We start from the raw sequence: 24,724 nt of genomic DNA, 5'->3' as shown, positions 1-24,724 counted from the left end.
TCTGTTTGTCTGTACAACCCCCTCCTCCCAATTCCCTGTGGCCCAGAACCTTCTCATGGTGATAATCATCACCAGCTTCCCTTTATTGTGCTAGAGCAGTTTTATTCCGCAAGCCTCACACCTCCCTGTAAGGTAGGAACGGACCATTGTTACCCCAGAGAGGGGAGGGGCTTGTCACGGCACACAGCTGGGACTCACGGCCTCTCCACCCACCCCCATTCCCCAACTCTCAGCGGATGCTCACACTCTTGGCTAAATTTTGCCTTCCAGAGGCGTGTCAGTCGAATGGGCAGGGAAGTGGGTCGGCAGGAGGTGAGGATGACAGAGTCTTAGGTCTCCAGGATCAGGGTGGAGGGTCCTAGGTATCCACCCTGCATTAGGAGCCGGCATAGGGACCGTCCCTATTGCACAGAGAGGGCAGCTGAGGTTTAGGGAGGGGGAGTGACAATGGGGTCGAGCTGGCTGTGCTCTCGCCCTTGCTTCTCTCCTCTCCAGGACCCTGAGGCCTCTAGTGGGGGTGGGGGAGGCCCATGGGGCTGTTTGGGACCAAGGTGCTCATTTTGCCCTAGCCGGGGTCAAGTCCCCTCTCCCTGCTTCGGCTCCCTGAGGGTCTGTGAGTGGCTGCAGCACCCCTTCTGGTGATAAAGGTCCAGACTGCTCAGGAATCTCAGTGCAGGGGGGTGGGGGAGGGGGGTTCCGTCCAGGGCATCGCCTGGCACTCCCAGAACCTGGGGGGGCGCCGAGACTGAGAAGAATGGGCTGGAGGGGGATGGGCACTGTGGGTGACAACCACAGGGCCCTGGTCCCTCAAAGAGGCCACCAAGGAGGCAGGCTCTTGGCTCCAGAAGAGGCCGAGGGATGAGTATTGGGGCGGTGGTCTGGGAGAAGGAGCTGGGCTGGCTCCCATGGTGGGATCCTGCCTGCGCAGCAGGGCCTGTGCTCCCTGGTGGGTTTGCCCAGGTTCCCCTGGGGGCTTCCCATGGAGACCAGTGAGGGCCTGAGGTCTGCAGGATGGATCCCTGATACATGGGGGCTCCCCGCCCCCCCTGGGATCTGTCTCCCTGTACACAGTCTTCTTGTCCTGTAACTGGAACTATGTCCAGTTCATACTCTATTTCCAGTAAATGTGCGGAAACAAAACATTCATAATAAATTTAAAAAGATTGAAGCCATACCAAGTATCAAATCCAGAGAGCTATAGCCCTCTTTTAATTTCTCATGAATACTTCAATCCAGCATATTGTCTGAGATTTGGGGGTCAAAACCCATCCCAGGGTGACACCAGAGAGGGGGCTGCAAGGGCCGCAGATGTCCCTGTCATTCTCTGTCTCTCACTCTCCCCTCTGCGCCCTTCCCTACCTCTCTTTTTACTCCCCTCCTGATGCCCCCCATCAGTCCCTCTCTGTTTACCCTACAAGCGCCTCTGGATCCAGACCGTGTCTGGAGGGATTAGCAGGTGCCAGGGCCCGAGGGCACCTGGCTGAGTCCAGCCCGAGGGGACTCGTCCTGCTCCTCAGCAATCCCAGAGGACCCGAGAGGCCCAGGCCTCTTTCCCCCTGGGCAGGGAGCCCCGACAGGCTGTGCTGATCTCCTCTGTCACCTGCCTGAACTGCCAGGTGTCTGGGCTGGTTAAATCTCCACCACCCATCTGGGAACCAGGGGGTTGGCCTTACCACCACGTGGGAGGTGCAGCCCTTCCTTCCAGCCTCAGAGGGCCCGGATCCCTGCCGTTGACTGTGGAAACGGAATTCTCCATGCCACCCCTCCGTGGAGTGGGGCGGGCTGGGTAGGCTGGAGCCTGGGGCCTGTGTGCTGGGGGAGGTTGCCCTGGACACTCGGGATGTTCAGAGGCTCTCAGGCTGTGAAAGATGGTCTCAGAAACAGGGAGAGACAGGGCTGAGGGGAAGGCTCAGAGGAAGCCACTGACAGAGATGGGAACATATACAGAGGGCAGAGACAGGTGAGAGGGAGGAACTGGGGGACAGAGGGGTGAGGCCCTGGAGAGCCCTTCTGCTCTTCTCACCTGGACGGAGCTGCCTCTAGCTGTCTCTCAGCCAGGAAGACCCCACCCACCTCCAAGCTCTTGGAGTTAGAGACCTGCCCCTGCCATCCTCCCTCACCTCCTCTTGTCTGTGTTTTCCCCAAAGATCCATGAGAGCGACTCCCCATCCCTGTGTGTGCAGCATTTTGCCTTTGCCATGTCTGTCTCACCCCACTCTCTGTCTCTCTCTCTCCATCAAATATCCCTAAAGCCAAACAGCTCTCAGGCCTAGGGAGGTGCTGAGAACTACAGCCTTGGGAGGTAGGAGGTATTAACCCATTTTACAGATGAGGAAACTGAGGATCAGGAAAATTCAGTGACAGTTAGGGCCAGACAGAGCCAGGGTTTGAAGCCCCATCTGTCTGGTGCCCACCCTAGCTACTCATGCCGAGATAGTTAGGGCTGCCAGACAGTGCTCTGTGAGGGTCTGTGCCAGAGGATGTTCTGGAAAGGCTTCCTGGAGGAGGGGACATTTCAGCCACCCCATCTCTTCCTTCCTGAGCCCAGCACCTGGGGAGGGTATGCTGTGACGGAGGAGCCTGTCAGCTGCCATGTGACATCCCTGATTTGCATCCCCCCTCCTTCCTAATCACACCGCCCTACCAAGGGCCCACACCCAGCCCCCACCCTCGGTCTCTTAGGAACCCCAGCCCTGGACCAGAGGTTAACCTTTTGTTAGCCACCTGTCCCCAGCTGGCCGGGCTCTGAGATGGGTGTGCGAGCTGGTCCCTGGTGCCTGGCGCAGCCCGAGAGTGTCTTCAGTTGGTTGGGTTCAGAGGTTGGGCTGTGAAACCCAGTTGCTGTGGGTTGGGCCTTGGCGAGGTTATTTTAGTGACCTTTCGCTTATAACTCTGTTTCTGCAGGCAGCCTAGCATGACAGCAAAGCACATGCTGAGTCAGACTGTAGGGGCTCAACTCCCAGCTCCATTGGCTGTAACCTTGGGCAAGTCCCTTTACTACCCGAGTCTCAGTTTCTTCAACTGTGAAATGGGGTTAAAAGCTGTGCGTACCTCATCAGGCCCTTACAAGGATACACTGAGCCACAGGAAGCGCTCACCACCATCTCTGGCAAGCAGGAACTGCGAGATGTTAGTTTTTGTTATTAAATACTGGAGACTATGTTCTAAAGAGCCCATCGTGTCCCTCAAAGGGAGAGCCGGAGGCAGCTGGAGACACTGCTCTTTATGATCGTGTTGTTGTATAACTGCTCATTTTCATGTCTGTGCCCGTCCAGACTGGGCACTCTCTGAGGGCAGGGATGGGTTTTCTTCATCCATTTCCTGTGTCCAGCTCGGGGCCCACCCGGAGTGGGGATTCGATGCACTGCAAAGGGCAGTGGCTCAGGATGGAAGCTCTGAGCAGATCGTGGCCACTTGGGAGCCCCCCGGGCGGGCAGCCCCTCTGGGCTTCGGTGGCGGGAAGCAGTATTACAAAGCAGGCAGGACTCTGGACTCCTGGGTCAGAAGGTCTGGAGTGCAAAGCTCAGCTGGGCCTCTGTCCTCCATGTGACCGGGGCAAGAGCCACCGCCTTCCTGAGCCCCAGAGATCCTACTTATAAAACGGGGATGATGAAGCCGTGCTCTCCACCTGGCAGGGTGGTGTGGGGTCAAGTGAGATAAGATTTGTGATAACACCACTCACATGGGGGTGCTTTCTTATGTGTTCATTTCATCCATCAGTCTTCCCTCTACTCAACTTCTGTTTCAAGTTCTTAGGTGACAGTAACCTTCCTGGGGCAGTTTGTAGGAACCTGTGTGTGTCCCCCATCTCAAGGGACAACCTTTATGCATCCCCTCCTCCTGCTGTGTGAGGAAGGGACTCTGCCTCCCATGACCTCTTCCTAGAGTCTTCTGCCTCTGTCACACTCACATTCTGGGGTTTGGCAAGCTGATTCTGCCGTCTTACTGGACAAGCCTTGATATGCCCATTTTACAGATGAGGACACTGAGGCTCAGAGCGGGTAGGCAACTTGTCAAAGGTCACACAGCTCTGTGAAATGGGGTTGGAATTTAGCTGTCTCCATTCAAAGTCAGTACTATGACCTGGTGCATTATTCTGCCTCCCGCCAAGGGGCAGGGGAGGGGTCCTTGGAAGGTGGCTGACTCCTGAGAGCCCACCTGGGACTCTAGGTCCTCTTGTTAGGGCCCCTGGAATCTGGGGCTCCTGGACAGCCTCTCATATAGTCCTCAATAGCCCTCTAATTTGGAGCTTCCCAACTGATGTGCCCCAATGGGTTACAGATGTGTTGAGAGCCCTCTCCAGCCCTTAGGGCAGAGCCGCGGGCCGGTCCTCTGAGACCAGGTGCAGTCCCATTTGGGCACCCCAGTGTGCTGAACAAGTGTGCATACTTCTCTACCTGTGTTGTGACGTGAAACAGGTTGGGAAGCACTGAGGCCCTAACCAATTCCCTCCCTGTTCCCACCATACACTGAACACACATTTTCCTCAAAAGGGTGGAGATTCATGGTCCTCTCTGGGCCTCAGTCTCTTTGTCTGAGAAATGTGGGCCAAAGTAGGTGATGTCAAAGGCCTTTCTGGCGCTGTGAATCTGAGTGTATGAGCCTTAGAACCCAGCACTGCCAGGGAGTGGGGTCTGCATGGGGCCCAAGCAGCCTGCCAAGACGGCCAGAAACAGCCAAGAAAGGGAGCCGTGGAAAAGGAGAGGTCAGAGGCTATGGCTCAGCCTCAACTTGAGTCTTTGGCTGCATGGTGGCCAGGTGGGGAGGCTAGAAGCCTCCAGCTGTCTGTTCTCCCTCATGCTGCACCCTCCATCAGAGTGCCCCCTTCTTCATGCTGAAGGCCATCCAGTCTCATTGCCTGGGTCTCCTGCTGGGAAGGGCCACATCTGTCAGCCTCATCAGCCACACTGAAGGAACACCCTGGCCAGGATTGGTGGGGCTGATCTTTTCCTTCCTGCCAGGAAGCCAAGAGTCAGGCCTTGGAGCTGGGCAGGATGGGTGGGTCAGGCAGGCAGGCAGGCAGAGGTGCAGAAAGCTGGGGTGAGTGGGCTCCACCATCCCCCTCATTCACTTAGGCAGCAGGTGAGGAGGAAGGAGCTCTGGTGTCAAGTCAGACGTGAATTTTAACCATTACTTAGCCACTTACTTGTGTGGCCTTAGGCAAGTCACTGAGCCTCTAGTCTCAATTTCTTCATTTGTTAAATGGGATAATAATATCTCAGGGGGGAAGGTGTGTATTATAGAGATGAGATGAGAGGCAGTTGGGATGACGTGATACTAACTATAAAGTTCTGTCCCTCCTCTGCCCCAGTCTGGCCAGGGCTGGCTGCTGGCCTGTGCACCTCAGGGACCCCTGGCCTCCGTGGACCAAATGCCGGGAGTCGGTCCCAGCTCCAGGGTGTCAAGTCCTCAGGAGAATGGGAGCCTGTCACAGCGGCTCGTGAATCGTGAAATCAGGTGGCAGGAGCTGTGCCTCACTGGGCCTGCGTTCCGCATCTGTAAGACGAGCGGGAGGCCCTGGGGCTCCAAAATCCTGCGATTCCTGGGAGGGTCTGACCTGGATGTGTTTCTTCCAGGCCCTGGTGGTGGTGGTGGTGGGGTTTGCTCACTTGTGTGCGAGCAGGTGGCAGTGCCCCCAAAGCTCTTTACGCATCTCATCACAGTCCTCCCACAGTCCTGTGAGACGGGGCTCCTGCTGGCGTCCCCGTGTTGCAGATGAGGCACTGGGCTCAGGGAGGTGCAGTAACACCTTGCTCAAGGTCACAGCTAGTAGGAACCAGAACTGGATTCAAACCAGGGTCTGGAAAGAAACTTGAGATCCTAATCCTAATTTACGGCCTCACGATTTTCCTGTTGTCCAAAGTAACCGCTTTTTAATTTTTTTGTGTGTTCTAACAACAATAAAGGGTAAGATCAGAGATTGAAAAATAAGATAGTGGGGAGGTCAAAGAGCCAGACCCTGGAGTCAGCCGGGGTTTCAGGAAACTCATCATCTGTCCCGCATGAAAACAAACACAGCCACCTGTGACCAGCCTCTCTTCATGGCGATCAGGACAAAGTCCAGAGAACTGGAGAGCCAGGTGGCTAAGAACCAGGTTGCAGGTGGAACGCCGGCGGACAGCAGGGCTTCCAGAGCAGAATGGCCAGGCTTTCCCACTCCGCTTTCTGCCCCAGTGGGCAGACTGCCCTCCCACGGGATCATTTGTCCAACTCACCAAACTGGCTGGTCCTCCAGGCCTCTGGCAGGCCCCTGAGGCACAGCCCAGAGGCTCAGAGACAGAGGCCCCGCCCGTGCGGAGGCCAGAGGCCCTGCTTCCTGGGGCGGCCCAGCCCACCCTGCTTAACCCCCACCCCCTCACCCAGGAGCAGCAGGAGTCACCCTGTGGCACGGAGGCCTCCAGGCCGGCCACAGATCTAGAGGCTGGATCAAGCCCCTCAGAGGGCTTCGGACTGTCAGTCAGGAAATCAGCAATTTCTGGATAGTAATCATCCTGAGCATGATTGATGGCCTTTATTGGATACTTACTGGGTGCCAGGCTCTCGACAGATACTAACTCATATGAGCCTCACCGTAACCCATTATTAAGTCCATTTTACAGGTGGGAAAGCTGAGGCACAGTGCTGAAGTGACTGCCCAAGGCCACACAGCTGGGCAGATGCAGCAGCTTCGGCGTCTTCAGGCGGGAGAGTGGGAGGAGCGGGCCAGGCTGCCAGCATGGGTGGAGCCCTACTGTGCGCTGGCCTGATCGCCATTCACCTTCACACTGTGTGAGGCGGGTGGCTTTAGTATCCCCATTCACAGGTTAGGAGGCTGCTCTGCAGTGTTTCCCAACGGTCGGTGGCTCGTATGTGGCAGGGCCAGGGACGAGATCGCAGGGCCGCTGTGGGACTCTGAGTCCAGTTCTCCTCACCCCTCTCTGCGGAAGGCCCACTGAGCCAGGACAGGGCAGCAGGTGGAGAGAGAACTCTGGCCCGGGAATCTCCAGGTCCTCCCCCGAGTGCTCAGCCCTGATCTTGCTGTGCGACCTGCGGACTCCTACTCTCCGGCCCCTCTGAGAAAGCCAGTGATCTCAAAGGTCTTCTCTGGCACACGGATGTTGCTCTGGGCTAAATGCCCCAGGAGCAAGCAGCCTCCAGGAAGTTAAGCTTTGTGTGAGATTCTCCCCGGCCAGGCCCTGCTGCACCAGGAACGCCAGGCCCCACTCAGAGCAGAGGGACCCGGCCACGCTTGGGTCTATGGCAGTGGCTCTCAACACCTTAGAATCCCCTGGAAAGCTTTAAAAATCCCTGATGCCCAGGCCAATTAAATCAGGATCTCTGGGAGGGTGCCCAGCCCCAGCAAGAGCTGCCGAGGTGACTTTAGAGCTCCTGGGATAACGCTAGTGTGCAGCTGAGATTGGAGACCACCGCTCTGAACAGCTGGGAGATGGGGGAAGTAAGAAGCTCCAGGCTTTCTGGGGTTAGTACCCCCGAAACCAGATGAAAACGTGCCTGCCCTCTGTGTGCATCTTCCTAGGGAGAGAGTTCACGGCCTCCATCAGCTTTCCTGACCCAAAGGAGATTAAAATCCAGTCTCCAGGGAAGTAACCCCCTTCCCCACACCAACAATGTTTTGTGTTTTTTTTTCTTTTTTTTGTGAGGAAGATCAGCCCTGAGCTAACATCTGCCAATCCTCCTCTTTTTGCTGAGGAAGACTGGCCCTGGGCTAACATCCGTGCCCATCTTCCTCTACTTTATATGGGACGCCGCCACAGCACGGCTTGACAAGCAGTGCATCAGTGCGTGCCCGGGATCCGAACCCGGGCCGCCAGCAGTGGAGTGCACGCACTTAACCGCTGCGCCACGGGGCCGGCCCCAACAATGTCATTTTTAAGGACCAGAAACCTCCAGATGCAGAATCATTCATCTTATCTCTTCCAAGAAACCTTTCCTGACCTCTCCAGAGTCTATTTCCTATCTTTGTTCCTGCAAATGCATGTGAGTGTGCCGACTGTGTACGAGGCACGTTCTAGGCTCTAGGATACAGGGAGAATGAAACAGACGCAGTCTCATCCCTTAAGGAGCCACATTCTAATGGGGGCTTCAGACCCACTAGTGAACCAACAAGATAACAGCAGTGAGAGGGGCTGTGTGACAGGCCCCAGTGTTGAGGCTGCTGCTCCTCAGAGTCACGGGGTTGAGGGGGGCACCCGTTCCCTAGAGATGCTAATGGCTTGGTGGGGCAGGGACAGAGGACTGGGCACTGGCATATTTTGCTTCAAATGTGCAGCTGGAGGTGAGGCCTGCTGTATTTGGGGTGTTCAGGGAAGGCCTCTGGGAGGAGGGAACCCCGCCTTCTGAGCAACGCCTGTGGGAAGGGAAGGAGCCCGCCGGGGGCTTCAGGGGAAGAGAGCTCCTGGCAGAGGAGCCATGAGGCGCAGGCCCTGAGGTGGGCAAGGGCCTGCTGTACTGGAACAACAGGAAAGAGTGGCCTTTGTGCCCTAAGGGATGGGCGTGTGTATGCGGAGGAAGGAGGTGCTGAGAACAGAGGCGGGCCAGGGCAAACCAGGCAGGGCCCTGCCGGCCACATAGGAGCCCGGATTTTATAGTGAACCTGCCAGCTACGTCACCATTGGAGGGTTAACGTGTGGATAACCGACTGGTGAGGGCGGGGGTGGAACCCATGACCAGCCAGGGAGGCGAGGCGTGGGGCCTGCAGAGGCGGTGGGTTGGGGGAGACACGTGGGCTGTGGGACGAGGGGGATGTGGAAGAGACGGGAGTGTGGCTCCTAGGTGTTAGTCTGCGGCAGCTGGTGGGGCCCTCTCCTCCCCTCCTCCAAATCCTGCAGCACCGGCCCCAAGAACACCCTACCAAGCCTCTGATGTGGCGTTTCCTAAGACGTGTTCCACGCAGTGTTAAGGGCTGTTAAGTGACAAATGGTTTCGAGTCAGCAGTGCTGACTGCCGGGTGTCTAGGAGACGTCAGTAGCCTCGTGTACAGTGACTCACGGGGCGGAGAACTGGCGCCCCACAAACTCAGTGACGGCAAGATGTTTTGTTCTTCACAGCGCCTCTCGTGTTCTGAGGACCGCTCCGGAAAACGCTGCTCGGGTCCCATCATTTGACAGGTGAGGAGGCAGCCCCGGGGGGACAGTCCCCGTGCCAGGCCTCGCACCGCATGTCCTGTCCCAGAGCAGGGGCTGGGCCCTCGCCTCCTGACTCTGCCGCACCACCGCATAACTCTTTTCCCCAAGGCTGCACGGGGACATCCGGGTTCTAGAGTCGGGCTACAGGCTCCTCCCCATCCTCAGGTGAGGGACAAACCAGGCCTCCTACCCTACAGGTGCGAACTCACAGGGCCCAACACAGAAGGGATTCTCGTGAAGACACAGGCTCCTCCCCGGCCCCACCTTCTGAGCCCAGGGGCTCCAGGGAAGGCGGGGGAGCCTTGGCAATGGGTCCTGGCATTCAGAGCTGGCCCAGGTGCTCACCTTACACGACCCCCACCCCACCCCTTGGGTGAGCACAGAAGAGGCCTGAAAATAGTCTTAGCTGACTCTGGGGCAGTGGATCTCAGACCCCCCTTCGGTTGGCTGAGCACTTGAAAGTCCTGGTGTTCTATGTGGAAGTCCTTCCCATTGACCCCTCCATCCTTCCATCCCTCCATCCCTCCATCCTTCCATCCCTCCATCCCTCCATCCATCCATCCATCCATCCATTCCTCCATCCCTCCATCCCTCCATCCACCCATCCACCCATCCCTCTATCTCTCCATCCATCTCTCCATCCTTCCATCCCTCTATCTATCCATCCCTCCATCCCTCCATCCCTCTATCCATCCATTCATCCATCCCTCCATCCCTCTATCTATCATCCATCCATCCCTCCATACCTCCATCCCTCCATCCATCCATCCATCTCTCCATCCCTCCATCCACCCATCCCTCTATCTCTCCATCCATCCCTCCATCCTTCCATCCCTCTATCTATCCATCCTTCTATCCCTCCATCCATCCATCCTACCATCCCTCCATCCCTCCACCCCTTCATCCCTCTATCCCCTATCCATCCATTCATCCATCCCTCCATCCCTCTATCCATCCATTCATCCATCCCTCCTTCCCTCCTCCCTCCTTCCCTCCTTCCTTCCTTCCGTCTATCCATCCATTCATCCATCCCTCCATCCCTCTATCCATCCATTCATCATCCCTCCATCCCTCCATCCCTCCATCCCTCTATACCTCTATCCATCCATTCATCCATCCCTCCATCCCTCTATCCATCCATCCATCCATCCCTCTATCCCTCTATCCATCCATTCATCCATCCCTCCTTCCCTCCTTCCCTCCATCCCTCTATCCATCCATTCATCATCCCTCCATCCCTCCATCCACCCATCCACCCATCCACCCATTGCTCCATCCATCCACGCATCCAATCTTTCATTTGGCTACATTTGCTGGGAGCTTACTTTGTTCTCATAAATAACACACAGTCTTTCCCCTCAAGACATCACAATCCTGAGGCGAGATGGACAAGTGAGTAGAGAATAAGGGCACAGCATCATGAGTTATAATAGTAACCTCCATTTACTGAAAGCCTGCCATGTGCCTGGCATTTTACCCACGTTATCTAATTTAATCTCTGGACAAATCTGCCAGCTTTTATTTTCCTCATTTCACAGATGAGTAAGGTGGGGCTCAGAGACGTTAAGTCACTTGTCCAAGATCACACAGCTAGGTGGTGACTGAATTACATTCACACCCAGGAGGTCTGATATCAGAGCCTGTTCTGGGAATGGCTTCAGGATCCAGTGCCACTGGAAGGAAGCAGAGAGGGTGCCCCTAACCAACATGCGTGTTGATGGGGAGGGGGTGGCAGTGGCCGTGGTGACAAGCCTGGCTGGAGTAGGAGGTTTCCTGGAGGAGGTGATATCTGAGGTGAGTACTGAAGGGTGAGTAGGAGTTAGTAAAATATTAGTATGATAGTTTCCTTGTACAAACTGATTTGGCGTAAAATTGTATATTTGGTCAATTTAAATTGTGGTTGCTTAGAAATGGTTAATTTACCTGCTACAAAGTATAACATAAAATCAGCACCCCCTCCCTACTGCTCACACAGCTGTCAGTGACTGTTCTGGAATTTTCCGACAAGGCGTGCTTGCATTTCATTTCCTTGTTTTGTGGCTGTTAATACACCCTCGTAAGAAAGCGTGGGCAGACCTCCAGTGTTTACGGAAAGTGTGTACGTGAAAGCATAACGTCGGGAGACACTCTTTGTGCTTAATTTCATCTGTAAGTGAAACTCTCACCCCTTACTTCTTCCGAGAGTACTGACGATGGTAAAGACGCTTACCCCAGCCCCGCTCACTGAGCCCCGGCTCTGCCAGGCGCTGACCTCTCTCTCTATAACTGTGGGTTCACTTAGGACCCGCACTCTAGAGGTGAGGAGTGTGGGGCCCCATTAAGTCCCTTCCCTGTGGCCATGTGTTGACAGAGCCGGTATGTGAACCCTTGTCCCAGGAATCTGCGTCTTCTCTCTCCCAACAATTTGGTTCCTGCCACCCAGCTCGCTGTCCCCCCAAGATCCCAGGTTAAGGGCGGTCCTGACCCTGGCTGCCTCTTACACACACTGGCGTGTACATCATTTGATCTCCTACACCAGGGGCTGGCAAACTATTCCATAAAAGGCCAGACAGAAGATGTTCTAGGCTCTGTGGGCCAAATGGTCTCTGTCGCAGCCGCCCCACTCTGCCAAGGACAACGTGTAATCTCGTGGGCGGAGTTCACACTTTTATTTATGGACATTGAAATTTGAATTTCATGTGTTACAGAACATTTTTTCGTTTACTTTTTTCTAACTATTTAAAAATGTAAACTCTGATCTTAGCTCGCAAGCCGTATGAAAAATAGGCGGTGAGTTGGATTGGACCCACAGACCCAAGTTGGTCGACCCCTGCCCTCGCCCCGGCCCTTACTCCTATCTCATGGATGAGGAGACGGAGGCTCAGACCCCTCAGCATGGGAGAGCAGAGCTGGAATGTCACCCCAGGCCCTCTGAATCCAACTTTGGGGTCTCTCCGGGGCTTGGGGGTGGTCGTGGGCTCCCTGAAGAAAGACTCAGTATCCTGGGTCTCAGCCAACATGCCCTCGAGCCGCCTGCCCCGGGCTCTGCTTCTCAGCATCTCCTCCTCCCTCAGGCGATTCTCAGGTCCCGTGCTGATTGGCCAACCTGCCTGCCCATCATGGGGCTGCCTGGCTCCTGTTCCAGCATCTGAATCCCCCCAGCTGCCTCCTGGAGGGCATGGGGTGGCCCACCAGTCTAGGCGGCCTGGATTCTGTCCCTGCTGGTCCACATGCTGGTGACTTTGGGCGAGCTCTTTCACCCCTCTGGGTCTTAGTTTGCTCACAGGACACTGAAGGGCTTCGCCCAGGGCCTGGTACAATTGTGTGAGCCACCAGGAGACCAGCAAGGTTGCCCAGGATCTGGAGTATCAGGGAATACCAGCCTGGCAGCCTCTGCCTCCTTCTTGCCCCCTGAACCAGAGCGCCTTTGAGCTGTCACCTTGGTACTCACCACCTAATTGGTAACAGAATCCCAGCCCTCCCCAGAGATCCCCTTATAAAGTCGTGGTCACTGCCGGGATGACAACACTTCACAGTGGAAAGATCTGGGCTCTGGAGCCACCACTGCTTACGAGCTGTATAACTTGGGCAAGTTGCTTCACTTCTCTGAACCTCGGCCCCAGGGACAAGAATACTTTCCGGGCTGGTTGTGAGGACAAAGGGGATGACAGATGCCAATGGCCACCTGGAGTAGGTGCCCTTCAAGGGTGGCCGCACCTTCTCCCTGGGCAGGCCCGGTGTTTACTCTTGTCTAAAGACTGCCCCTCTCTGAGCATCCTAGCTCTGCAAGGCTGCCCTGGAGACCCAGCCCAGGAGCGGCCGCTATGGGAGCCGGAAAATGTAGAAACTCTCTTCCCGGAATTTCTAGAACTGTGCAACAGCGCAGGCCCACCGGAGTTGCCAAAGGACTGTTTCCACACTTGTTGATTTCACAAGAGCACAGCCAGCTCCCCTGCTCTCGGGGAGGCTGCTCGAGTGCAGTCAGTGAAGCTCTTCCAGGGACGTGGGGACTTGTCGCTGGGGGCTGAGCCCGGGTCAGCCCTCGGGGCGTCCCGTGTCAGTTCCGGGCAGGAGACTAAGCAGGTCCTGGTAGGAAAGAAAAGCTTGCCTCTCTCCGTGCGAGGACCTTTCCCCTCTTGCTGTTTTGTCCAGTGTGAGTTTATGAAGCGCCTGTGGTCGGTCAGGCGCTGTGCCGGGAGGAGACGGAGGGACACAATAGCTCCCCTTTGTGTGGGCCTTCCCCCGCAGGCCCCACTCGGGCCTGGCCTGGTTCTGGGGCTCATATCTCTGGACTCCTGACGTGGGGGCGCCCTTGTCTTTTCCCCTCTGGGTCTGGGGGGGCCCGATTTCCCTAGCTCCTGTGTCACTGCTCTCCCTGCATTTCTCAGACCCGGGCCCAGGACCCTGATAGACTGGAAGAGCTGTTCCATGTCATCGCCCCATGTAGCACTTGAGTCCCCCACAAGTCTTTATCAGACTGCTTCCATGCCGCTGGTGACGGGGCGCTCACTGCCACCCAGGCAGTCTTGTCCTTCTCTGGGTGGCTTTGCCTCATGTTGCGCCCAAATCTGACCACAGAAAGGCAGCTAAAGAAAGCTTTCTCTAACAGAGATGTCAGAACACTGAGCACGACCCCTGGGGAGGGGGTGAGCCCTCCCCCTCCCCCTCCCCCATCACTGGAGGTGAGGGGAGTCGAAGCTGAGCTCCCACTTGGCAAGGATGATGGGAGATTGTTGTTATGTCTGGAGAAGGCTGAGGGGATCACCGTGTGGACGGGGAGATTCACGAGACTCAGGGCTGCCTTGCACACTTGCACGAGGAGGGGGGGGTGAAGCCACGCCTTGGCCCTCCCTTCCCTCTGCTCCGTGCCCCCACCTCCATAGGGCAGTGGGGACATGACTGTGGCTGGTGCCTGCCTCCCCACCCCCGAGCCCGGCTCTGCCCTGCAGCTGTCCTGGCCCCAGCTGCCCTGCGCGGGCTGCCTTGGCCCCACCGGGGCTGAGGGCTGGCCATTGTCATTCCTGGGTTGTCTGGCCGCAGGGAGGGGGTGAGGGCAGCCAGCCTCCAGCTCCTCTCTTCCTGCCTTCGTCCTGCCTTGCCTGGAGTCCCTGGGTGTGAAGGGACCCAGCCAGAGTGCTCAAGCGTGGTTTGTGTTGTTTCAGAACCACAAGTGTGTCACCCAGGGCGATTGTGAAAAATTGGAAACACCTGTGTGTCCAATCTCAGAGCACCCAATAAACGCTCTGTGGCATATCTGTATCTGGGACTTTAACCTGGGGGCCCTGGGGGTTCCTGAACGGGCTTCATGGGGTCTGTGAACCCCCAGAGATTATTTGCAAAATGCTGCCTATACATGAGTTTTCTGGGGGAGTATGTGACCACCCCAGATGTTAATAAACCCAGGTCAATAGCGTGGACTCCTGTGCAACATGTGAGATTATGACGTGGAAGAACATTTTATCAGCATACAGAGGCCGTCTATTGTAGAATGAAAAAAGCAGGCTACGGATCGCTCTGTACAGTATGAGCCCAATTTTGTTTAAAACCACACACACTGGAAGTATAGCTGCTAAAGTGATGGCAGTTTTTATCTCGGGGCTGAGATAAAAATTTTTGTGGAATTTGTGTTTTTCTGTATTTGTTGGATAGTCTGCAATGCGTGTTTGTTCCTTGGTGATGAGGTGGAAGGAGCACTCAGTCCACTTTCTGAGAAGTGAGAGCTCTCCTTTTGCCCCGCAGCCCCCGCGGTCCAGCCCCTAGCCCCAGGGGGGATCTGCAGATCCGCGGAGCAGGCCACAGGTCTCGCCTCTGGTCTCCAGCAGTCGCTCACTAACTTGCTCGCCTCCCAGTTTCGACCAGCGTCCATCTGGGCAAGTTTTGGAGCCAGAGGGTCTTCTGTGGAACGTCCCTCCAGGCCCGGCCCTGGGGGAGTGGCTGGCCCAGACCCTAACTGCCAAGCATCACGCAGCCGAGACTGCCCGTAGGGCCACACTTCCTAGCTGTGCGGCCTTGGCCAGGCGTCTAACCTCTCTGGGCCTCAGGGTGTTGTAAAACGGGCCCTCATGTTAGCACCTACCTCGTGGGGTTGTTGAGAGGGCGAGCTGGTGTTGGGCGGGTGCCCGTCAACATTGGTTCCCTCTCCTCCCCCACCCCAGCACCCTCCCGCCCTACACTGACCCACCTTCCTTCTCTCTTCTCCCTAGGGAGCTCCAGGCCCGGCAGGATGGGGTCAGCCTGTGTCAAAGTCACCAAGTACTTTCTCTTCCTCTTCAACCTGCTCTTCTTTGTGAGTATGGCCAGCGCCGCCCTGATCGCTTCCAACAGAGACCCTCCTGCTGGGTGCATCCCAGCCCGACCCTCTGAGATGCCAGGCTGGGGACGGTGGAGGGGTCGCTAGTGGGGGCTGAGGATAGACGGTTCCAAATGGACCCGGCTGGGGGTGGCGAGGAGAGTCCCCAGGTTCCCGGTGGCTCCGCTGGGGACACCGGGCTCCTCCCCCAGCCTTGCCCTCTCCTGGAGCACCGAGGCCCAGGCCGGTCAGGGCTGCAGGGGGGCATGGGGAAAGGAGAACCCCTGGCATCCCCTGACTCGTCGGTGGGGGGTGCTGGGAGGAGCCTCTGGAATCTTCTCGTCCTGTCCCCCCGCCCCCGCCCTCCTGCACCCCCCTGGAGAAACTGCTCGTTAATAGTTCCAGGGCTCAGCCCCCACTGCACCCCACCCCCATTGTGGGGGTGTCCCCTGAGCTCCCAGAGGGTGGGCAAGAGATCCTGGGCTCAGGGCCAGAGGGGAACCCAGTCCCCCTCCCCCAGGCGCACCCTGGCGGGCCCCACCAGGTCCCCAAGCCACAGGGCCCCCAGATGGAAGCTCTGTGCACGTCTGGAGCTGGTTTTCCTGGGGCCTCGATCTTCCCCTCTGGCCTGGCCCCAGCGGCTCCTCCCGCCTTGGAGTTGCCAGGATGATGGTGTGTGTGTGTGTGTGTGTGTGTGTGTGTGTGTGAGTGTATGTGTGCAAGAGAGCGTGTGAGTGTGTGTATGTGTGTGAGAGTGTGTATGTGTGTGTGTGAATGGGTGTGGGTGTGTGAGAGGTGCGTGTGTGTGTGTATGTGTGTATGAGTGTGGGCGTGTGAGACAGTGTATGTATGTGAGAGTGTGTGTGTGTGAGGAGTGTGTGTATGAGTGTGGGTGTGTACATTTGTGTGAGAGTATGTGTGAGTGAGAATGTGTGTGAGGATGTGTGTATGAGTGCACATGTATGAGAGTGTGAGAGCGTGAAAGTGTGTGTGTGTGAGTGTGTGTGTGTGTGAGATGAGGGAGCGAGTGCCTAGAGAGGCCCTCATGGCCCAGAGGGGTGCTGGGGCTGCGTCCTCCCCGTGTCCTTGGGCCCCGTATACTGTTAAAAAATCAAGTTGTACAAAAGAATGTTTATTATGATCCAATTTTATTTTTAAAACTGGTACACATATGTGAATATTTTTGAGAGGAGAAGAAAATACCTCTGAATGTTCATGTTGGGACTCCTGGGAAGTTGGGTTGTATTCTTTATGCTTCTCTGCATTTTCCAGATTTTTTACAATAGACATGAATTACTTGTGGGGGAAAAATAGTTTGACATTACAAGTTACGTAGGCTTGTAGAAAGTTTGGGAAATAAAGAACCATTCTAAATTCTCTGTCATGACTTTAACCCAACACGCAGAGACTTACAAGGGTGTTCCTGGCACACAGAAGCACACACATGCGTGCACGTACACGCATGCACACGTGCATACACGCATGCGCAGACAGCCCTGGCGCTACGGTTTGTCCACCTTGACTCCAGGCCCGGCCCCTCCTCGAGGACGGTCTGAGGCCCCGCTGTGGCTCTGGCCCTCCGCTGATGGCAGCCAGGCCTGGAAGCCACCCTGGGCAGGGCCTGGGCACCTGGGTTTCCCCTGCTTGGCGCTCAGGCCCCTCCTGGCGGCCCAGGCCTCTGGAGAGCAGCTGCCCACGCAGCCAGAGCCAGGCCTTCTCTGGCAGGCGCTTGGCTCCTGGACCTCAGCCTGGCTTCCAGGGCCAGCTGGCCGGGACTGGGGGACAAGGGGTCCGAGTGCTGTGGTTCTATCACTGGGGGCTCGAGAGACTAGAGAGAGGGGTCTGGGCTATAGCCTAGGAGGTAGTAGGGCTTGGGGTTCAGGGCACAGACACCCCGTCTCCCCCCGTGCAGTGGGAGGGAGGAGGTAGAGACTTTGTGGAGAAAGGGACCCAGGTTGATGGTTTTGTCCCTTCCCGCCACTCTCCCAGGCCGCCCTCTGGAGCCGGAGACTGGGAAAGCTTCCCTCTGGCCAGCGCCTCTTCCCGGCTGCTCCAGGGCTGGAGGGAGTCAGGTGTTAACTGCCTGTGTGCTGGGGCCCCGGATGGCCCAACGGGATGTGGGGCTGTGGGGTGGGGGGGGGCGGCTTTTATTGCAGGAGGGGGAGGGGAAGGGAGACGGTTTAGGGACAGTGTGTTTGTTCCTTCACTCTTTCACCATATCTGCATTTGACACCTCTGTGTACTCAGGCCCTGTCGTGGGTGACAGGGAGACATTCGCCCGCAGAAGAGCTGTGGCTTCTGAACTCCTGGGGCTGATGTTTTGGGGGCGGGGGACTCCGATGAAAAACTTATTCAAATGGATGATAACACTGCATCGTGTTAGGTGCTGGGGATGAAGGATGCGGCCCCTAGGAGAGCAGGTGGTCCGGCGGGGAGCGGGGCAGAGCGGGCCTCCCCAGGGCGCGGCCGTGCAGGCCTCCAGGAAGCATCCGGCTCTTGCTGTATGCACGTTGGGAAATGGTTACGTGATGGCACTTGTGGTTTGGAAACGTCACTCCGGGTGCTGTGTGTGCTTGCCCGTGCACGCGTGTACTCGTGTACTTCCTTGCCTTGGCTCCCGCCTGACCCCAAACTCCCCAGAAGACGGCCCAGTCAGCTTTTCTCAGGTCCAGAGACACCCAGAGGCTGCTGGTGCCCTGGCTGTCCTGGGGGAGGGACGCCGGCTGCGAGGGTCTCGGCTTCTGGCTGGGTCCTGTTGGGAGACTCTGGTGGGGCTGGGGGTGGTTGATGTGGGGGAGTGCTCTGCGGCCCCAGGCTTGGTTCACAGAGCATGGGGTACCTCCCCCATTCTGGGCAGCCAACTGTGCGGGCCTCCTTCCCGGCTGACGCAGCCATACTTGATGGTCAGTCTGTGGTCATGAGACCCACAGAGGGACGAAACAGGCAGTGCCAGGGACTTCCCTCGTGGTTCCCGGAGGCGAGCAGAGGAGCTTAGCTGGCAGGCCGTGGTTTTGATCTGCTTGGGATTACGGTTGCCCAGAGGGAATTTTCTGCCCTGCCTCCCGTTCCCTTTGTGGAAGGGCGGTTCTCCCCGCTGCCCTGCCCCGTGAGTGCAGAGGTGAGCAGGACAGGGCTCTGCCGTGGGGTCTGAGGGGACAGAGCAGACCGTGAGCCTGACGACTGGCCCTTGGCCAGCTGTGCTGTGAAGTGTAGGGTCGGGGTAGGCAGGGGCTCAAGGGTCTTTGGGAACCAAACTCCTGGGTTCTGTAAAGCCCCCTTTTCCTCCCAGCAAGCTGTGCTGTGTGAGGTGCCGCCACCTGAGGGTGGACCCTCCCCTCCCCAGGGTCTCAGTGGCCTCCCTGTCCCCAGAGACTGGTTTTCTAGGCCAAGGCCCAGGACAATCCAAGTATCCCTGTAGCTGGTGTGCACCATCTGGCCTAGGTGAATAGTCCGACCCGGCTTTGAGCCCCTGATGGAGGAATTGGGTGCCCTCGGGCAAGGTTGGGGCCTCAGTTTCCCCGACTGTACAATGAGGACAATGACAGGGCCCATCTGAAAGGAGAGAGGAGAGGACGAGTGAGCTGCTGGAAGACAGTGGGGACAAGTATAGGGTGGTCATCACGCCTCCCTCCTTGTGTTATCTCTGCCGCTGTCCCTCCGGGGCCGGGACTAGGGTCAGGCGACTGAGGCTCTCGCTTCCAAGTGAGAAAGCGCCACGCCGTGTTGGGGCTCCGCTCCTCTTCTAAAGGGAAAAACCAGGAATACAGATCCTGACTTTATTTGAAAGTTTGATATTTTGTTCATCATGGATTTTTTCCCATTAATTTTGGTTTTTTAAGAAGAATTGCTGTAAACTCTTATTTATCTTGGTTACTGAGTTTTTGGTGTCCCCTTAATTTTTACACCCAAGGCAAGTGCCCCGTTCATCTTCCTCGGGTCCCAGCTCTGGGCTGTGATAACAGCAGAGGCTGGTCAGGACCCTGGGGCCAGTGCTCGCCCGGGCTGGGGGCTTTATCCACAGCTGCTTAGGGGATCTAGGCTGCGTCTGAGCTCAGGGGATGATGGCTGAGGTGGGAACCCGGGGCTGGCGGTAGAGGTGGGTGGTGACACGCAGGGACTCTCAAGGTGGGTTATTCCCCAGGTTGGCCCAGGCCAGGCCCCAGGGAAAGGCCAACCTTGTGGGGTGATACGGGGCCCCACCCTCAGGGGGAACGTGTGCCTGTGCCCAGACTGCAGGCCTTTGCCCGCCTTAGCCGGCCTGGTGGGACGGTAGGTCTCGGCCGGGGTTGCACCTGGGCAGGGAGGCTCCGGTGGTGGCCCCTGGTGGAGGGGGAGGAGGCAGGGAGTCCTGGGCCTGGGCCTCCGCCAGCCACCCCTCATGTGCTTACCTTTCTCCTCCTGCATTTCCAGCGGGGTTCATGAACTCCTCCATTCCCTGAGCCCTCAGCCCCTGGTGCTGCAGAGCTGCACGCACCCGGCCCTGCTCGCAGGGAGCCCACAGTCCAGCCAGGGGAGACACACGGCAGAGTTAACCCAGCGGGAATGGCTGTTGAGAGGGCCCCACCGTGGTTGCCACAGAGTGGGAGCCCCTTAGCCCTCCCGTCAGGAAGGCTCCTGCAGACGGAGGCCTGGGAGCTGAGCTCTGAGGGACATCTAAGTGGGCTTGATGTTCAAGTCCATGGAGGGTCTTCCCCAGTGTGTTTGGGAAGTTCCAGCCCCCGAGCTGGGCTAGGGTGGAGGTGATGACATGGGAAAGGGCCAGGAGATGAAGTAGGAGGGTACCCTGCTAGGAGGCGGCGCCCCACAAAGCCCGCAGGCTTGGTTTGACCATGCATGGGCGTGGGGGGGGAGACGGGAGATGGGGGGACTCCTCACACTGTCTGGATTTCTGGGGTACCAGGACTGGGGTTTGGGGCCTGAGGCCACCCTGACATCCTGGGCTGGGCAAGGATGGAGGTGGCTCCCCTGGGTCCCCCTGGCCTGGGCTGCAGGGGCAGCTAGGCGGGGCCCTCTCACTCTACCCGCTCTCGGGCCCCCCTTAACTGCCCCCTTGTCCTTGCAGATCCTGGGCGCGGTCATCCTGGGCTTCGGGGTGTGGATCCTGGCCGACAGGAGCAGCTTCATCTCTGTCCTGCGTAAGGACCCGCTGACCCCCCTCCCTGGCTGGCTCTGTGGGGTGGGGGGACAACAGGGACAGCCGGGGCAGCAGGCATGGCTCCTCCCACAAGTGCCTTAGCCTCCAAGCTGGTCACTCTCTCAGCTGACCTCAGGGTCCTGCCCAGGTCCCACTGCTGACCGCTCTGCTGTGGGCCCCTCTGCAGGGGTTTCCGGAAAGAATCTTCTCTCGCTCCCCAAACAAAGCTGCTGTTGTCTAGAGAACCCTGGGGGATGAGGGGCGCTTGTTCCCCCATCCTGCCTTTCGCTCAGCCCTGACCTTGTGAAAGCCTCTTATGTTCTCGCCCCTTCCATTTGCCTGGTCAGCCAAATGTGGGCAATGGTCCCTCCTTCCCAGTTCAGAGAGGTGTAAGACAGGGCCGGGATTGACAGATGTCAGGTGTCGATGAAGCGCCTACTATGCACCCGGCACCAGTGAGGTGGGTCGGGCTTGTGCTCTGGTGAGAAGGGTACCAGGCCCGACTTCCATCGTGCATGCTCGCTATGTGCCAGGCCCGGGGCCGAGCATTCTGCACATATAAATTGTCTTAATCCCACCTCAGCCCTGTGAGGTCGGAGCTATTCTATTCCTGCCTTACAAGTGAAGAAAGGAGGCTCATAGAAGTTACGGCCCTTGCTTAAGTTCACACAGCTCCTGAGGGACAGGTGTGGGACTTGAACCCTGAGAGCTTTGGTCTGAAATGCTGCAGTGGTGGGGTGAGCCACAGCGTGGAAGCCCCTTCTCTCGCCCTGTAGAAGCAGGAGGAAAGAAGCCCAAGGCACTCGTGCCTGGATGATGAGAGCCCTTACAGGTGTACTCACAGTCTCCTCCAGGAAGCCTGCCAGGCTTGCAGCACTGATCTCTCGTGGCCCTCTGTAGTGGGAGAGAGAGGGCCCCAACTGGCACCCTGACGCCACGCCTCTCAGCAAGCGCATCCGCGGCTCACTTCCCCCGCAGCAGCTGCCCAGAGCAGCAGGTTTGGACTCAGGCCCAGGACAGCTGCTCGATTTGAATAAAACGGAACCAGGCTAGGACGGGTGACGGAGGGGCCACACCTGTCGCTGTGTTCCCAGGGGACCTGGCCTCCCCTCAGATGTGAAGGGAGGCAAGGATGATCCACCCTCCAGACACATCCGATGCAGCCTCAGACCTGTCAGTCCTGCTTCCTTCTGGGGCGCCGTGAACTGCTCCCCCATTCTGGGGCTGGGGGGTGGGTTTCCTCCCTCAGCCGGGTGCCCGTGCTCCCCACACCCTCCGAACACGGGACACATCCTCCTCGGCCCTGACCGGGCCCAGGATCCCTGCTTCCTGGGCCGTGGCCCACACCCAGCAGGCACGGTGCCACAGGGCAAAGTCTGGAGGCCCAGCCCGCCCACAGCCTTTGTGCCCTCTGCACCCTGCCCCGGGGCGCCAGGAGCCGCCTGCCACGCCTTCCCCGCTCCCTGTTTAGGTCTGAGAATCAGGCCTGACTTAAGAGGCCCCTAGATGCACCCAGGGTGTTTTGATAAATATCAGGACCCGGCCCCCCCCGCCCCCGAGGGATCTGATTCCATTGGTGTGGGTGGGGGCCAGGAATACTGTGGTTTTTAAAAAGCTGCCCCGGTGGTTCCTAGGCAGCCAGGTTCAGAAACACCGATCTGCTAGCCTAGTCACTATAGGTTCAGAGAAGGGGAAAAAGACTTGCTGAGAGTCACACAGCAAGTGAGGTCAGAGCTGGGGCCCAGGGCTCCTGACCTACTGTGTGCCAGGCCTGCGTGACAGCTCTTCCCTTACCTAATGGAATCCTCACCGTCGGGCTAGACGTTACCATCCTCATGTACAGTGGAAGAAATTGAAGCACAGGGAGGGCAAGTCACTTGTCCAAGGGCACACAGCTAGAAGGTGGGGGAGCTGGGGTGTGAACCGGGTGGCAGAGCTCCAGAGCACCCCATACCCCAAACCCCTGTACTGCAGGGTTCTGTGGCATGCCACGCAATCCTGCCTTAACAAGAGGACGCAAGCGCAGTGGTTAAGGGCACAGACTGCAGCCAGACTGCCACGGTTCAAATCCTGGCTCTGCTACCTACATGCTGTGTGACCCTGGGCAAGTCACTTCACCTCTCTGTGCCTCTTTATCTGTAAAAGGGGAATGTAACAGAATGCACCTCATAAGGTTATTGCGAGAAATTAAATGAGTTAATATCTGGAAAGAGTTTAGAGCAGCTCCTAGTGAATAGTAAACCCTGCATAATGGTTGTTAAGAAGTTTCTAATACCATTTAATCCTTATAACGTCTTTAAGAAGTAGGATTTAGTTCCATTTTACAGAGAAAGAAATAGGGGCCAGAAGATGGCCTGCCCGAGAGCAGCAGAGCTGGGATTAGAACCCACTTCTCGTGGTGCTCAGTCCCTTTCAGTTTGGGCCACTTCCTCCCCACCTGGCTGGAACCTGCCAGGCCCAGTCAGACGGAGATGTCTCTGCCACGCACCGTGGGTGGGCTGCCTCGGGATATCACGCGTCCCCTTCCTGCGTCAGGACCAGGGCCAGCTGAGACCCTGAGGACAGGGACTGGTATCGACGAAATGTTCTGAGAAACCGAGACCCCCCCGCTCGCTGGCCTCCAGGGGAAGGGCCTGCTGGGCACCTGGGTGGCCCCTTAGCTTCTCTGGGCCTCGGGGCCCTGAGGGGCATGTCAGGATGTAAAGCCACCCTCGTGGCTGTTGTGGAAATTAAGCAGGACGGTTCCGATAAGGGCCCTGTGTGGGCTGGCACAGCGGGTTTCCAGGCCCTGCCAGTCCTGTTTTTCTGGGCGTAGTCATTGGGCAGACTTGGAGCCCCAACCCAGGAAGTTGAGGAGAAGTGAACTCTGCCGGCCGCCGCCTGCCCTGGTGATTGCTGAGAGCCAGGGTGGGGAGGGCTGGAATGAAAGGGCAGCTCAGGGCCAGGAACCCCCACATTCACCCCAGGGGGTCTCTGCCCGGCATCCTGGGGGCTCCTGTGAGGAGCTGGGCTGAGGCAGCCCTGCCCTGGCGCCCTGAGGCGGGGAGGGCTGGCCGGGGCTCTTCCTGAGCTCCAGAACGTTCTGTGTGTGAGCAGGAAGTGGACTGGATCAGGCCTTCCTACCGGCCCACTCTCCAGCTCTGTAGTTACTCCTGAAGGGCGCTGACGCCCCCTCGGTGGCCGAGGCGGGGATCCTCTCCGAGGTGGCCCGGAGAGCCGGCCCGTGTTCTCCCTGCTGAGGGCCAGCTGTGTCGGCCCCGGCCGTGCCCGAGTCAGTAGGAAGCACACTCAGAATGCAGATTCCAGGCGGTCGCCCAGGGACATCTGTCCGGCTGTGATGGACCCGGCATCTGCATCCCTGAGAGAGGCCTCTGATCACGGATGCGCTCCAGGCTGTCTCCAGCCTGAAGACATCCTGGCCCGGCCACCTCCGCGAGTGCTCAGCCACCGGCCCTCCCTGCATGTCAGCTCCTGGCTAGAGTGTACCCCAGCCTGAGGGGCTGGAGGTGGACACGACCTTTGCCCTGTGTGATCTGTTGGTCAATGGGAGATGCTGGTCAAGGGCCCTGATGTAACTCCTGACCTCCGCCCTCTAGGCTCTGTCCGCCTGTGGCCCTGAAGAGGGTCTCTTGCCCTCAAGCCCCTCTCTCTACGCCTCGAGCACATCGCCTGTCAGACTCTCCTCTCCCTCACGCTGGTCCCTTCTTCCTCGCCTTCTCTCCGTTCTTCAAATACACAAGCTTCAAGCTCACTCCTCCGCAGTCCTCTGCACCTGCTGTTCCCCTGCCTGCAATGCTGTTCCCTCAATCTTCACTTGGTCGACTTCTCCGTTCTCGTCTCAGCTCCAATATCACCTGCTCAGAGCAGCCTTCCCCACCCCCTCCCTGCCCCACAGTCCTCTCCACTAGTGGCTTCGGTGTCTCCATGGCCCTTCTCACACCGGAAGATCCGTACTGTTGACTTGTTGTCCCCCCGGCACATCCCACCGGCTGTCAGCTTCTTGGCTTGTGGACCTCATCAGTCTGACTTCTGTGTCCCCAGCCGCTGGCACCGTGTCTGGCACACAGTGGGCGCCTGGTGTGGATTTGTTGGTTGACTCAGTGAACAAGTGTCACACCCGTGTCACCATGTGTGCCCCGAGCGTCAATGGAAGGCGCGTGGTGCTGGAGGTCTGCGCATTTCCACATCCCAGCGCTG

The 24,724-nt window shown here is 57.8% G+C and overlaps 1 protein-coding gene across 1 annotated transcript in view; it reads left to right on the top strand.

Moving 5' to 3' along the window:
- CD82 (CD82 molecule) overlaps positions 1–24,724 on the top strand; it is a 50,637-nt gene that overhangs the window by 12,551 nt on the left and 13,362 nt on the right. Inside the window, exons 2-4 of the mRNA XM_014792507.2 lie at positions 9,048–9,107; positions 15,308–15,390; positions 20,456–20,528. Coding sequence (XP_014647993.1) covers positions 15,328–15,390; positions 20,456–20,528 — 136 coding nt within the window. The 5' untranslated portion in view covers positions 9,048–9,107; positions 15,308–15,327. The remainder of the gene's footprint in view (positions 1–9,047; positions 9,108–15,307; positions 15,391–20,455; positions 20,529–24,724) is intronic.

This window comes from Ceratotherium simum, chromosome 34, assembly GCF_057802395.1.
Source record: "Ceratotherium simum simum isolate JZ-2026a chromosome 34, ASM5780239v1, whole genome shotgun sequence".
Classification (NCBI taxonomy): domain Eukaryota; kingdom Metazoa; phylum Chordata; class Mammalia; order Perissodactyla; family Rhinocerotidae; genus Ceratotherium; species Ceratotherium simum.
The sequence above is the reverse complement of the archived record's forward strand: the minus strand, read 5'-3'. Positions and strand labels throughout refer to the sequence as shown.